Raw genomic sequence first — 14788 nt, 5'->3', positions numbered from 1 at the left:
CTTTTGAACCGTTCACCTTTATGGGAGAGTTAGATTATAGAAATGTGAGCTAAGAAGCATGTGGGGTTTGTTGTTGTTACTGTTTTGCTTTTATTGACGTATAGTTGATTTACAGTGTGTTACTTTCTGCTGTACAGCTAAATGATTCTGTTTGTATATATACATTCTTTTTTATACTCTTTTCCATTGTGGTTTATCACAGAATGTTGAACACAGTTCCCTGTGTTATGTGGTAGGATCTGTTGTTGACCCAGTCTGTGAGAAGCATGTGTTTAATCAGATTTGGAAAGTGTTCCCAGATGGAACGGGCAGTGTTACCTAAGCCTCCCCTGGTTACTTAGTGCCATCATGTCCTGGCTCGCGTCCTCCATCTGTCTGGATAAGGCAGTTGGGGATCCTGACCCTGCCTGCAGATTGCCTCTGGTTAGTGGAGAGCTGAAAATATTCCTGCCTCCTGGCTGGTCAAGGTGGGGCCTGACTGATGTCCCTGTAACCTTGGCCATGAAGACTGCCAGTGAATTTGGGACTAGGGTGTATATGCGTGTCTGTGTCTTTCAAAATCACTAAACTTGTCCAGTTAAGCAATATAATCTGTGGTATGTGAGTGCCCAGTCGCTTAGTTGTGTCTGACTCTTCGAGACCCAGTGGACTCCGGCCCGCCAGGCTCCTCTGTCCATGGAATTTTCCAGGCAAGAGTCTGTGTGGTAGTTGATTGGTAAAGCCTGGGGCAGTATTACTTAATTTGTATTCTCCTATTAAACCATCATTTTGAAGCAAATATGGAACACAAGGAGGCTTCATTGTTGGGGGTGATGGAGGTATACACGGAACTGGCAAGGAAATGCTGAGACTACTGTGTCTGGGTATGAGCCAGCGTATGAAAGGTCCAGGCAAAGGAACGTATGTGCGTGTGTGCATGCTGCTACCTGCAGTTAAGATTCATGAGTACATGCAGAATAAGGAATAACCATTTCAAGTGTAAGGGAAAAAATTCAGGAACAAAATACATATATATATATATATATTCATAAATGTGCGTTGTGGGGCCTTCTGGTCTTTTACTTCTTGGTGTGATAGGCAGATCATGGTAAAGATTCAATTAAGAATGTCAAAAGGGACTTCCCCAGTGATCAGGTGGTTAAGAATCTGACTGCCAATGAGGGGGATGGGGGATTCCATCCCTAGTCTGGGAAGATCCCACATCCCACAGGGCAACTAAGCCTGTGTGCTGAGACCACTGAGCCAGTATACCACCACAAGAGAGGCCCTCAGTCACCGTAACTAGAGAAACACCACGTGAAGTACAGCCAAAAAAAAGAATGTCAAAAGGAAAACAGTGATCTATTTTATATTTGATAATCTTGGGTTCTCACTGCTAGGATTTTGCGTATTTGGTGCCATTATCCCCAGTCAAGAGAAGAAAATTTCCCTAGGGTTAGAAATGGCTCTAATTGTTTGTTGAAGGGTTAACATTTTTTTTCTTTCCCCCTGAATCAGCTTGTTCACTTGGCTTAGTTTGACTGGTTTCTGTCTCTCGCCCTCTAGGAAGCTATTTTGCCAGCCACTTCATTATGGGAGGAGAGAAGTTTGATTCAACTCACCCCGAAGGCTACTTGTTTGGAGAAAACAGCGATCTGAACTTTCTGGGGAACAGACCAGTGGCGGTATGGCTATCATCCGTTTACTTCCACTCGGGGCTAAGTGGCTGAGTCAAATGGTCTTGTCAAAATAAGTTTGTAATTGCTGGTTCAGCAGTGTCTGCGGCTTGGTCTGAGTTGAGAGGAGCCAGACTGCAGCCTCTTTGGTGGGTCTCCTGGCACCAGAGGCTGCCCCGTGGAAAAGTACCCAGTCTGCCTGAGGGTGAGGACAGCTCACAAAACCCAGATCTGCCCCTCTGAAGCTCTGCCTGAACGCCGCCTCTGCAGACATCCCTTGCCCAGTCCCTAGCTTGTCCTCACCTTGCTTTTCATTCCTCTTCATAGCAACTATTTACCACGTTGTTGTTTTTCAGTCGATAAATCATGTCTAACTCTTTGCAGCCCCGTGGACTGCAGCATGCCAGGCTTCCCTGTCTTTCACTATCCTCCAGAGTTTGCTCAGATTCATGTCTGTTGAGTCAGTGATGCTATCTAACCATCTCATCCTCTGCCACCCCCTTTTCCTCCTGCCCTCAATCTTTCCCAGCATCAGGGTCTTTTCCAATGAGTCAGCTCTTTACATCAGGTGGTCAAAGTAATGGAGCTTCAGCATCAGTCCTTCCAATGAATATTCAGGGTTGATTTCCTTTAGGTGGTTTGATCTCCTTGCAGTCCGAGGGACTCTCAAGAGTCTTCTCCAGCACCACAGTTCAAAAGCATCAATTCTTCCTAATACCACATAAGCTGCTGTTGCCTTGTCACCTCTATTATCTGCCTTTTGCATCAGAATGTACATTTCCCAGGGCAAGGGGGCTGTGCCACTGTCGAAAGCCAGCACCCAGAACAAAGCCTGGAACATTGTGATAAGCCTTTCATAAAGATCTGTTGAATGAATGACTGACAAATTTCCCCTCGATATCTGAGTTGATATCAGACTGTCTCTCTCTCCATTCATTCAACTCATTCCATAAATGTTTATGGGGCATTTTCTCTGCACCCAGCATGAAGCTTTGCAAAAATAGCTGCCATGTGGCTACTGATTGGCCACTTTGTGCTAAGGAAGGCCCTAGAGATTTTTCAGACATTATTTCTAATCTTCATAAAGACCCACTTTAGGACTTCCGTGGTGATCCAGTGGTTAAGACTCCGTACTTCCAACACAGGGGCCAGGGTTCAGTCCCTAATCCAGGTACTAAGATCCCACATGACACATGGCAAGGCCCATAAATAAATAAATAAAAACAAAACTATATTTTTTTAAAAAACCCTATCAGAGAATTTGTTATCAGTATTATTTTGTAAGTGAGAGAACTGAGGTTCCGAGAGCTGAACAGCGGTAATAGCTTTTGTTGTTTAGTTGCTAAGTCGTGTCCAACTCTTTTGTGACCCCATGGACTATAGCCCGCCAGGCTCCTCTGTCCATGGAATTTTCCAGGCTAGAATACCGGAGTGGCTTTCTATTTCTTGTCCAGAGGATCTTCCCAAGCCAGGGGCTGAACGCACATCTCCTGCAATGCAGGCGAATTCTTTACCACCGAGCCACCAGAGAAGCCCAGTAGCCTTTATGAAGTGCACACCGTGTTCCAGGCCCTGTTCAAAATGCTTTCAGAAAATTTTTCCCAAAGCCACATAACTAGATCTGCCTAGCTGCAGATCAATAACCTTTCCACTGCTTCCCTCTGCTTCACAATATCCTGCCGTTCTCCAGAAACTCCGATTTTAGTGGGGCAGGCCAAACACAGGAACAAGAGATACTTCAATAGCAATCAAAGTCTGAAAGGGCTGGGATTCTGTAGGTATAGGGAGTGGGGGAGGGGAATCGCAAGGGCCGGTGCTTTGGTGCTGGTTTTGAGAAGGAGGCCTTGGAGGATGGCCGAGTCTTCATGAGGCGAGTGGGCGAGAGGCTTCCCAGGAGGGAGGCACAGGGCACAGGCATGAACACATTCACATTTCTGTCGAATCAGCAACCATTTACTGAGAAACTGCTATGTGCCAGGCACTGTGGGAGGCGCTGGGGACACAAAGCTGAAATGAGCATGGTTTGTTTCTCCCCTGGAACAAATAAGGAAGCCAGTCTGGCAGAAGTGGACCTTTTCTGGTGGAGAAGCAAGGTTGGAAAGGTAGGTGGGGGCTCCGTTCCCTCAAGATGTGTTCCACCCTCTCCCATAGGCTCTGGGGAAATACTGAAGTGTTTTAGGCAGATGAACACCCCAGAGAAATCATTTGTTTTTTGGTCTTTAAGAAGGTTAATCTGATGACAATTTTCCATCTGGAGCTTTAACTAAAAAGCATTTTGGTTGTTGTTGATGGTTTTTATTGTTTTCTTCCTTTCCATCTGGGCTTCGCTGATGGCTCAGAAGGTAAAGAATCCGTCTGCAATGCAGGAGACCTGAGTTCGATCTCCTGGAGGCGGGAATGGCAACACAGTCCAGTATTCTTGCCTGGAAAATTCCATGGACGGAAAAGCTTTGAGGGGCAGTAGTACATGGGGTCACAAAGAGTCAGAAACAACTGAGCGACTAACAACACTTTTCTATCTGGAGTGACAACCCCCCCCACCACACCCCGGTGCTGTGTGCTCAGTCATGTCCAACTCTTTGTGATCCCATGAACTATAGCGCGCCCCCCCCACTCCAGGCTCCTCTGTCCATGGAATTTTCCAGGCAAGAATACTGGAGTGGGAAGCCATTTCCTTCTCCAGGGGATCTTCCCTACTCAGGGATCAAACCTGCATCTCCTGCATTGGTAGATGGATTTTTCACTGTGCCATCTCAGAAACCAATTCTTAGTTGAACAGTGCTTTCAAAATACCAAGTACTTTCTGCTTCACAGTCAATTATGACAACTCATACTTATCAAATGACTACTATCTGATTTTTCTACTGTTACCTTAGCCGTTAGAGTGGAATGATCTTTTTTTCTGCTTGAGCCAGATAAGAACTCCCTTACTTCCTGGAAGTGGGCTCATGCTTGAAAAATACCCTTTCTTCTCACAGGGACTTGGCCATTTGCATCCGCTTCTTCCTCCCTTTTTTCTTTCCTCTGGTGTCAGAATCGTTTATATACTTTTTTAAAGTGTAGGTTTTTTTAAAAAAACTTTTTCAGGCCATAAAGGTGATTTAAAAACAAGGGAACACTTCTTTAGGCTAATTTTGAGGTTTATGCTGGCCGACAAACCTCCCCAAAGTGTAACCATCTTGTTTACACTTCTGTGAGCCCGGGAATGACCGAGCTCTTCCAGGAGCCCCGGACAGCAGCGTTGACCTTCACTTGCAGGCTTTCTCCCAAAGGAGCATCAACATTGGCCTTTTTGTTGTTTTTGTGGACTAATCGTTAAACATGCTTCATGTTGCACAGAGCAAATGTTTTCAAAGGAGATCATCATTTCACGTTAAGAAAGCAGATCGGGGTAACTTCAAAGAGGGAGGTGAAAGTAGAGAATGCAACACGTTTCCCTTTGCTGTTTCCCTTTCTTAGTTAATAATAGCTAACATTTAGTGAACGCTTACCATTTGCCAGGCCCGGTTGTTCCAAGTTCTCTGTATGTGTTGACTCTTTGTGCCCTTGTTGATGCAAGTTCAAGGGGGATGCACAGTGAGGCGGAACTGAAACGTCAGAGTTTGGAGCAGAGAAAGGTTTATTGCAGGATCGCGCAAGGAGATGGGTGGCTCATGCTGTAAAAAGCCTCAACTCTACAAAGAGTTTCAGCACAGCACTTTGAAATGGCAGGCGAGGCAGGTGGGTGGTGTTGTGAGGTATGTGATCACCTTGTGCACAGTTCTCTGACTGGCTGATAAGGAGGGAGCAGGGGGTGTCACAGGGGTTCACTTTATCAGTCCTCAGGCTCTAGGAGGCCTGGGGCTGTGTGCTCGTGGTCATCAAGTAGTTCTTCTATTTGGTGGGAGTTTTTTCAGATCTGCAAAACAACTCAGGAAATTTGCATCACATACTATTATCTAGGTTCTTCAAGAGGAGCTGAAGCAGAGGATATGGGGGAAGGCCTGTCCAGGGAAGGCCCCATAGGGTCCTGCTCGGTTATATCCTCACACCCTAACAAGGAGGGTCCTGATTTGACGGATGAAAAGCAAGAGACACAAAGAATTGAAGCAAAGATTGCAAAGCCTGGAAGTGACTGACTCAGGATTTGAACCCAGCAGTCCAGCTCTAGAGCCTGGGGGTCCTCTGCCCTTTCCTGCTGGTCAGGTTGGGGGTACTCAGGACCCCTGCCCACATCTTGTATGTGAGTCTGAGTAGATCCTCGAGGGCAGTTTGTGAAATGTGGAGAGAGTAGCCAGCATGGCCGTGACACGTTCTCACAAGTGTCTCTTGAGAGAGTTTGTATTTGGTGTGTAATTCCACCGGCTGACCTGACCTTGGCCGCCTGCTGTTACCGCACGTCAGCTTGTTTAGGGGAAGGCCCAGCGGCTGAAGGCTGACTGGTCACTTGAGTTCTCCAGAGCTGACCTCTACTCTCTGCTAACATATCTCAGTGTCGGTAGACGGGCGTTGGGTTGCAGAGGAAAGAAAACAGCCTTATAAAGCCATCCAGCAGCCCCAGGCAGAAATGGCTCCTCTTTCCAAAGAGATGGGGGCAGAATATGTTGAAATAAATGGTTAGATTAAGTTATAAAGGCCATAGACTTCCTGGCTTCTGGGACTTGTCGTTTTTCCTGTCATCTTTTGACTGATCAGACTCAGATGAGTACCATTCAGCTATGGCTCGGCCTGTAGTTTTTACGGAAGCTCGTCTCCCACTTTGGATAATCCATCCATTAAAGTCAGATGTATTATCAAGCCTTCAGGTCAGATATAAAGAACCAGAGTGTGTGTGTATATGGAAGGACGGTTGAAAGAGAGGTCGGAATCAAGATTGCAAATTTTACATACATATTGCAACCCTGGCAGTGAAGATTGCAACCCAAACTCTTTGCAACCCTGGCAAGGGTCCATCACTCAGGCTCTCAAATTACCCGCTTATAACAGGGAAGCTGTTCTGACTTTGTAGGAATGTCATGCTTGAAAAATGCGTTGGAATTGCTGGAGGAAGAGAAGTATGCAACAATGTTAGCTGCATTCGCTAGCCTTTCAGGTTGGTTATTTCTGCAATTACAGTTCTGGGTGGAGCACGTACTCACTTTTTTTTTTAAGTTAATTGTGAGTTTTTTATTATTTTATTTCAATTTTTTATTTTCTTGGCCAAGCCACGTGGCAGGTGGGATCTTAGTTCCCAGACCAGGGATCGAACTCATGCCCCTTGCATTGGAAGCACAGAGTCTTAACCACTGGACCACCAGACAAATCCCCTCACTGGTTGTTAACTATCTTAAGTAGTGAACAGGGCTTCTACAGGTCCTTCTGCTCTGGTCTCTGTATAGAGGAGGTGAGATGGTGGTGTTTGTACATCACAGTTGAGGCCTCCCCTTCCCTAGGTGGCAGAGAACTGATGCTGGTTTTTTGGTCCTTTATTGCATTAGATCTTTTTTTTTCTCTAAGAGTTTTTTCCTTTTCTTTTTTTACGGCTGCACTGGATCTTGTTTGCTTTGCTTGGGCTTTCTCTAATTGCCACGAGCAGGGGACTGCTCTTCCTTGTGGTGCATGGGTTTCTCATTGTGGAGGCTTCTCTTATGGTGGAGATCTAGGCACACAGTCTCTGTAATTGTGGCTCCCAGGCTCCAGAGCTCAGGCTTCAGTAGTTGTGGCACACAGGCTGAGTATGCTCCATGGCATGTGGAATCCTTCCTGACCAGGGATTGAACCCGTGTCCCCTGCATTGGCAGGTGGATTCCTATCCACTGCAGCAAACTGGGAAGATCTGGGAAGTCCTAGATCTTTTTTTATTGCACTAAATTACTGCTAAAACTCTAAATCATTTGGAGGTTTAGTGACCTTAGGATTGTCAGTTATGGAGAGAGATCTTGATTCCAGAGGCATTTAAAAAAATATCCATCTTGCTGGAATATTTTAAGAATTCGAACAGTGACAACTATCGTGCTTTGATTTCCATTTTAGAAAGTTAATTCTTTAAATCAACTCAGAGTATAGAGTGAATCAGAAAGAGAGGAAGAGACCAGTTAGGAAGTCATAGTTTATCTGACTTTTCAGATAAAAAGTGCATTTATCTCGAGAGAAACACTCCATAGACAGAGTGTGGGCCATCTCAGAAGGCAAAATGGCCCAGAAGTCATAGTTTATGTTAGTTAAGAATGAAAAGTACCTGAACTAGGATATCGACATAAAAAAAAAAAAAAAAGAGGATCCAAGAGTTCTGGGCAGTTCAAGTTGAGGGAAGGGGAAAAGTCAAGACAGAGGACACGGAGGAGCAGAGCCCCTGGGGGCAGCTACCATTTAAACAGGGCACTCTGCAGGTGTTTAGTCTGAAGGTTGGTTTGTGCCCGGGCCCCAGTGTAACCAGGCAGGTTGGTCACAGGTACAGTGATACCTACGGCCTTAGAGCCTCTATTCATCTGCACAGGCTGCCATAACAAAATACCATAGACTGGGTGGCTTAAACGACAGATACTCATTTTTCATGGTTCTGGAGGCTGAGAAGTCCAGGATCAAGGTGCCAGCAGACCAGGCTGCCAGTAAAGGCCCTCTCTCTTCTTTACTTGCCATGACTGCCTTTTACTGGGTCTTCACACGGCAGAAAGAGCCTGGGAGTTCCCTGGTTAGGATTCTGGGCTTTCACTGCCAAGCGTCGGGTTTCAGTCCCTGGTTGGGGAATTGAGGTTCTGCAAGCCTCTCAGTGCAGCCAAAAAGGAAAGAGAGAGAGAATGATAGCTCTTTTTCTGTCCCCATCTTGAGGGGCCCACCCTTATGACTTTATCTAACCGTATGTTGTTGTTTAGTCACTAAGTTGTGTCCGACTCTGTGCGACCCTATGGGCTGTAGCCCCCCAGGCTCCTCTGTCCATGGAATTTCCCAGGAAAGAACACTGGAGTGGGTTGCCATTTCCTTCTCCAATGCATGAAAGTGAAAAGTGAAAGGCAAGTTGCTCAGCCGTGTCCAACTCTTAGCGACCCCATGGACTGCAACCCACCAGGCTCCTCTGCCCATGGGATTCTCCAGGCAAGAGTACTGGAGTGGGGTTGCCATCACCTTCTCTGAAGGAAACCCTGTCTAACCTAATTACCTTTCAAAAGCCCCATCTCCAAATACAGTCACTTTGGAAGTTGGGCTTCAACGTAGGAACGGGGGCGGGGGCATAGTTGAGTCCATTGTTGTTCAGTCGCTACGTCCTGTCTGACTGTCTGCGACCCCATGAACTGAGTGTGTCAAGCCTCCCTGTTCTTCACTATCTCCTGGAGTTTGCTCAAACTCATGTCCACTGAGTCAGTGATGCCATGAGTTCATGGCACAATGTAAAGTCCATGGAAGGAGTGTGTGGGTGTGTGTTTGAATTAAATTGGATTTTTTGCCGTTTGTCTATCTTCTTTCCCTTTTCCTTCCTTTTACTACAGCTGTTTTTTATTTTTTTGGACATTCAGTTTGCAGTACATATTTAGTTTTCATCTATGGCCCAGCTATTTCTCGTCTCCAAATGTCCATGTAAAGGAAGAACATACTTCCGTGTGTCTCCTCTGCTCTCAGTATTCTCCTGCAGCCCTGATTCCCTTTGACACCAGATACGTGTGAGTTTTCCACACATTAGGCAGGAATCATCAGGTAAATTATAGCGTGTCTATACTATGAACTAGTACTCAGCCAAAGATAAGGTAGAGCTGTATTTACTGAGATGAAAATGTATCCATGACCACGTCATTTATCAAGAAAAGCAAGTTGCTGTATATAATGTAGAGTCTGGTTTGACTTCTGATAAAAGTATTAGTAACAGTGTATAAAATATTTGTGCATACGTTTATGTTGATATTTACAGGTGCATAAAAATACATGAGCACACAGCATTTGAACCTGTGACAGGGGTAACTCTTGGGGCTACATCAGTGACAGGAGGTACTTTCTTCATATCCTTCTGTGTTGTTTGAATTTTCCCCAGTGGACATGTTTTTATTTTTTAATTGAAAGCATTTATATTTTCTCTAAAAATAGAAAAAGGATTATCGCTAAGCACAGGAAGGAAATAGGCCTAGGAGAGTATATAAAAGTAGGAAAATGAAGGAAGTTAATAGAATAATACTTTTTTTTAGTGAACTGCAGGAAGGGTGTGGTCTGCTGAGTGGGGTTGCATGCTGAATCAATCAGTCCTGTCTGACTTTTTGTGACCCCACGGACTGTAGTCCACTAGGCTCCTCTGTCTATGGGATTCCCAGGCAAGAGTACTGGACAGGGTTACCATTTTCTCCTCCAGGGAATCTTCCTGACCCAGGGCCTGAACCTGCATCTCCCAGGTCTCCTGCTCTGCAGGTCCATTCTTTACCACCGAGCACCAGGTTGCGATGTGCTAAGAAGTGGTTGCGGGCTTGTAGAGAAAGACAAAGACATCAGAATCAGCATGGGGAGGAGTAGAGCTGGGAGCTTCAGCCTCTGGGTGTCAAGGTGCAATGATTCACCTTTAGAAATGTCAGATTCAGTGTGACTGGGTCCTGTTTTTAACAACCTGAGAGTCCGAGAAAATCCAGACTATGAAAAAGCGAAACTATGAATATTTATACTTTTAAAATGCGAATAGGCCTTTACAGACCTTTATGTAAGGGTTTTTTTAAAAACAACACTTTTATAATACCTGTCTCCCTACTCCTGGACTCTCCCCAGAGGTGACTACCCTGCCCAGTTCAATATGTTATCTTCTCAATCTTACTTTCATTTTTTAAAACTGTGACAAAATACGCATAACATAAAAGGTATCATCTTAGCGACTTTAAGTATGCCAATGTCAGTACATTCATACTGTTTTACACCCAAGCTCCAGAACTCTTTTCATCTTGCAAAACTGAAACTCTGTCCCCATTAAATACGAACCCGCCCTTTTCCTTTTCTAAGAATTTGACTTCTAGAGAAGTCTGTATCATGGAGTCTTACAGTATTTGTCTTTTTGTGACTTATTTCATTGAGCATAATGTTTTCAAGGTTCATCCAGGTTGTAGCCTATATCAGAATTTCCTTCTTTTTTTAAAAAAAAAAGTATCAATGGCTGTACCAGATGGTAGTTGTGGCATTAAGGAAATTTTAGTTGAGGCACGTGGGAGTCTTGTCTTGCAAACTCTTAGTTGCAGCATATGAGATCTAGTTCCCTGACTAGGGATCGAACCCAGGCCCCATTTTTTGGGAGCTTGGAGTCTTGGCCACTGGGCTACCAGAATTCTGGCAGTCCCAGAATCTCCTTCCTTTTTAAGGCTGAGCAATATTCCAGTATATAGATGGACCACATTTTGTTTATCCTTTCATCTGTCGATAGACACTTGGGTTGCTTCCTCCTCTTGGCTGTTGTGAATAATACTGCTAAGAACATGAGTGTTACATCCCATCTTTAAAGCACACATGCCAGTACTGGCCTAGGGAAGAGGACCATTCACTTTTAGAAATTAGTAAATAAAATTATTGTATGTCTTCAGTTTTGAAATGTAACTCCTTTTTTGTCGTTACCCCTTGGCTTTGGGTTAAGATGTGTGCTAGTCGCTCAGTCGTGTTGGGCTCTCTGTGAAGCCATGGACTGTATAGCCTGCCAGTCTCTGTCCACAGGATTTCCCAGGCAAGAATACTGGAGTGGGTAGCCTTTCCTTTCTCCAGGGGATTTTTCCAACCTAGGGATTGAACCCAGGTCTCCTGCATTGCAGGCAGATCCTTTACCATCTGAGTGACCTATTCTATTTATGTTAGCTTGTAATTCTTAATAAAGATGAAGAAATCATTTCAAATGCATTCTTTTAGGAAAAGTTGCTTCCTACCGCTTTAGTTCAGTTCAGTTCAGTCACTCATTCGTGTCCGACTCTTTGCGACCCCATGAATTGCAGCATGCCAGGCCTCCCTGTCCATCACCAACTCCCGGAGTTCACTCAGACTCACATCCATCGAGTCCTTGATGCCATCCAGCCATCTCATCCTCTGTTGTCCCCTTTTCCTCCTGCCCCCAATCCCTTCCAGCATCAGGGTCTTTTCCAATGAGTCAGCTCTTCGCGTGAGGTGGCCAAAGTACTGGAGTTTCAGCTTTAGCATCATTCCTTCCAAAGAACACCCAGGACTGATCTCCTTTAGGATGGACTGGTTAGATCTTCTTGCAGTCCAAGGGACTCTCAAGAGTCTTCTCCAACACCACAGTTCAAAAGCATCAATTCTTCGGTGCTCAGCTTTCTTCACAGTCCAACTCTCACATCCATACATGACCACAGGAAAAACCATAGCCTTGACTAGACGAACCTTTGTTGGCAAAGTAATGTCTCTGCTTTTGACTATGCTATCTAGGTGGGTCATAACTTTCCTTCCAAGGAGTAAGCATCTTTTAGTTTCATGGCTGCAATCCTACCACTTAGTGAATAAATATTGAATGTGTAAACAAAGACTGTTTTGCAGTGTGCAGATGCCATCCTATCGTATTTCCAAATACTGAAGGACTATAACCAAACTGTAGATTTTATTCAAGAGTTAGCTTCAACTGTCTCTTGATTCCAGAGATAACATTAAAAACCTGGTACTTTTATTTTAAAATGTATTTAGTTATTTGATGGTATTGGGTCTTAGTTGAGACACACGGGATCTTCATTACATCGTACAGGATCTTGCATTGCTGTGCACAAGCTCTCTAGTTGTGGCACTCAGGCTCAGTAGCTGTGGCCTGTGGCTTAGTTGCTCCACTGCATGTGGGGTTTTAGTTCCCTACTCAGGGATCAAACCTGTGCCCCCTGCTTTGAAAGGTGAATTCTTAACCACTGGACCCCCAGGGAAGTCCCATGCTGGTTACTTTTACATACAGTGTAGGATAGATTATGTTTTAGGTAAATAAAAGCATAAAAAATAAGAGTGCGTGTAATGTTAGCTCCACCTTTGGAAAATAAATTATAACAAAAAAGACAGCTTTGAAAGCTAATCGGTTGAGTCCAAGCGTTTGCTATAATACTTGGCACTAAGAAAGGATTTTTAATGTGACTTCTGTGCTGGTTTTCCACCCTGAGACCTCTGTTTTATGGAGCTGAGTTTCTGTAGGTGACGGGTCGTGGGATGGGAAAGCATTCACTGGTGTGACAGGGCAGGAGAGTGGCGGGGGCCCTGAGCCACCCCGTCAGGTTCACTGTGAGGTCCCAGTGATGAGGAGGAGCGTCCCAAAGATGTCAGGTCAGCTGATAATGACTGTTCCTGCCACCTGCTCCTTTTTTTTTTTTTAAGCTTTCTTTTCTGGAAACAAAAAACATCTGCTTTTAATTTACTTTCTATTTTTTTTTTTATTTTAACTTTTGTATTGGGAGTTGTGAAATATTTGTATGGAAGTATATAAACCACATATCTACTGTTAAAGAAACTATAAACAAACACCCTTGGATTCACCACCCAGATCAAGAAATGAAGCATTGCCAGCACCTTCGCAGTCCGCCCTGTGCCGGACCCTGGTCACAGCTTTATCGAGATATAATTCACTGTGGATTTCTCCTCAGAAGCATTACCATCTTTCCCATGGTAGTTAATAAGTATCTTGGGGAAGTTAGTTGGAAACTACTGTCTAGATGTCTTCTCTTTTTAATGCGAAAACCACTCACCAGGTTTACTCCTTTCTTCACATAAAGGTGCTGCACTGGCTGAGGTTAGTGAACTAGGACTTTGCTTATATTAGATCTAGTGCCTTGCTGAAAGATTCAAGACAGAGACTGTGATTCTATCTGTCTGGTATGTCGGGTTCAAGGTATAGTCTTATGGAATTAGAGGTGTAGAAAGGAGTGGCAAGGTAACCTGAAATTACGAGAAAAAGGAAAAAAGAAAATTCCCTAGAGAAGAAACGTTGCTGGAGATGAACAAGGAACAGGAACAGTCTTTAGGGACTTTCCTGGTGGGCCAGTGGCTAAGACTCCGCACTCCTAGTGCAGAGGAGCCTGAGTTGGATCCCTGATCAGGGAACTAGATCCCACATGCCACAACTCAGAGTTCGCATGCTGCAACTAAGACCTGGTGCAGCCAAATAAATAAATAAGTAAATAAAAAAAAAAGCGGGGGGGGGCTTCCCTGGTGGCTCAGTGTAACGAATCTGCCTGCCAGTGCGGGAGATACAGATTTGATCCCTGGTCTGGGAAGATCCCACATGCCATGGAACAAGTCAGCCCCTGTGCCCCAACTACTGAGCTTGTGCTCTGGAGCTGGAGAGCCGCAACCACTGAGCCCTCGTGTGGCAGTTACTAAAGCCCTTCACCCTAGAGCCCGCGCTCCACTGCAAGAGCAGCTATCACAGTGAGAAGCCCGTGCATCACGACTAGAGAGTAGCCCCCACTCACCGCAACTAGAGAAAAAGCCCGAGCAGCAGGGAAGAGCCAGCGTGGCCCAAACTAAAATAAATCTAAAAAAGAAGAAGAAGAGGGCCGGATCTGTGAGGCAGAATCAGTGTAGTCTCTAGGCTTTGGTACTCAGACTGTGTGTCCCCGGCCCTCTCAAAGGACACAGCCGGCTCATGGCTTTTCCTGCTGTATGTGGCAGACCCTTTCTAGTATGCCAGCTCCTCTAGGTCCCATGCCGGTTACTTTTATATGCAGTGTAGGATAGATTATGTTTTAGGTAAGTAAAAGCCTAAAATAAAGAGACTTAACAGTATGTGTAATGTTAGCTCCACCTTTGGAAAATAAAAAGACAGCTTTGAAAGCTAGTTGGTTGAGTCCAAGCGTTTGCTACAGTACTTGGCACTAAGAAGGGATTTTTAATGTGACTTCTGTGCTGGTTTTCCACCCTGAGACCTCTGTTTTATGGAGCTGAGTTTCTGTAGGTGATGGGTCGTGGGATGGGAAAGGGTTCCACTGGTGTGACAGGGCAGGAGAGTGGCGGGGGCCCTGAGCCACACCGTTGGGTTCACTCTGAGGTCCCAGTGACCTCAAGGTCTGTTTTTCCAAAGACTGCTGTGCCAGTTCTGGAATCATTTAGTGTGGTCCGTTGCTCTTCCGGGGTTCTCTGGTGGCTCAGAGGGAAAAGAATCTGCCTGCAGTGCAGGAGACCTGGGTTCAATCCCTGGGTTGGGAAGATCCTCTGGAGAAGGGAACGGCTACCCACTCCAGTATTTTGTGTCC

General features: G+C 45.2%; 1 protein-coding gene across 2 annotated transcripts in view; it reads left to right on the top strand.

The window, feature by feature from the left end:
* The first annotated feature begins 203 nt into the window (after positions 1 to 203).
* The window catches only part of RNF157 (ring finger protein 157), a 58833-nt gene continuing 44248 nt past the window's right edge, over positions 204 to 14788 (top strand). Inside the window, exons 1-2 of one of the 2 annotated variants that reach the window (XM_010856206.1) lie at positions 204 to 863; positions 1546 to 1664. In XM_010856206.1, the coding sequence (XP_010854508.1) occupies positions 842 to 863; positions 1546 to 1664 (141 nt within the window). In that variant the 5' untranslated portion in view covers positions 204 to 841. Of the gene's footprint in view, positions 864 to 1545; positions 1665 to 2909; positions 3758 to 14788 lie in introns of those variants that run through there. The other variant, XM_010856205.1, reaches the window with a different exon arrangement.

Source organism: Bison bison, unplaced genomic scaffold (genome assembly GCF_000754665.1).
Source record: "Bison bison bison isolate TAMUID 2011002044 unplaced genomic scaffold, Bison_UMD1.0 scf7180017864371, whole genome shotgun sequence".
Lineage (NCBI taxonomy): Eukaryota > Metazoa > Chordata > Mammalia > Artiodactyla > Bovidae > Bison > Bison bison.
This window is presented reverse-complemented; position numbering and strand designations above follow the sequence as displayed.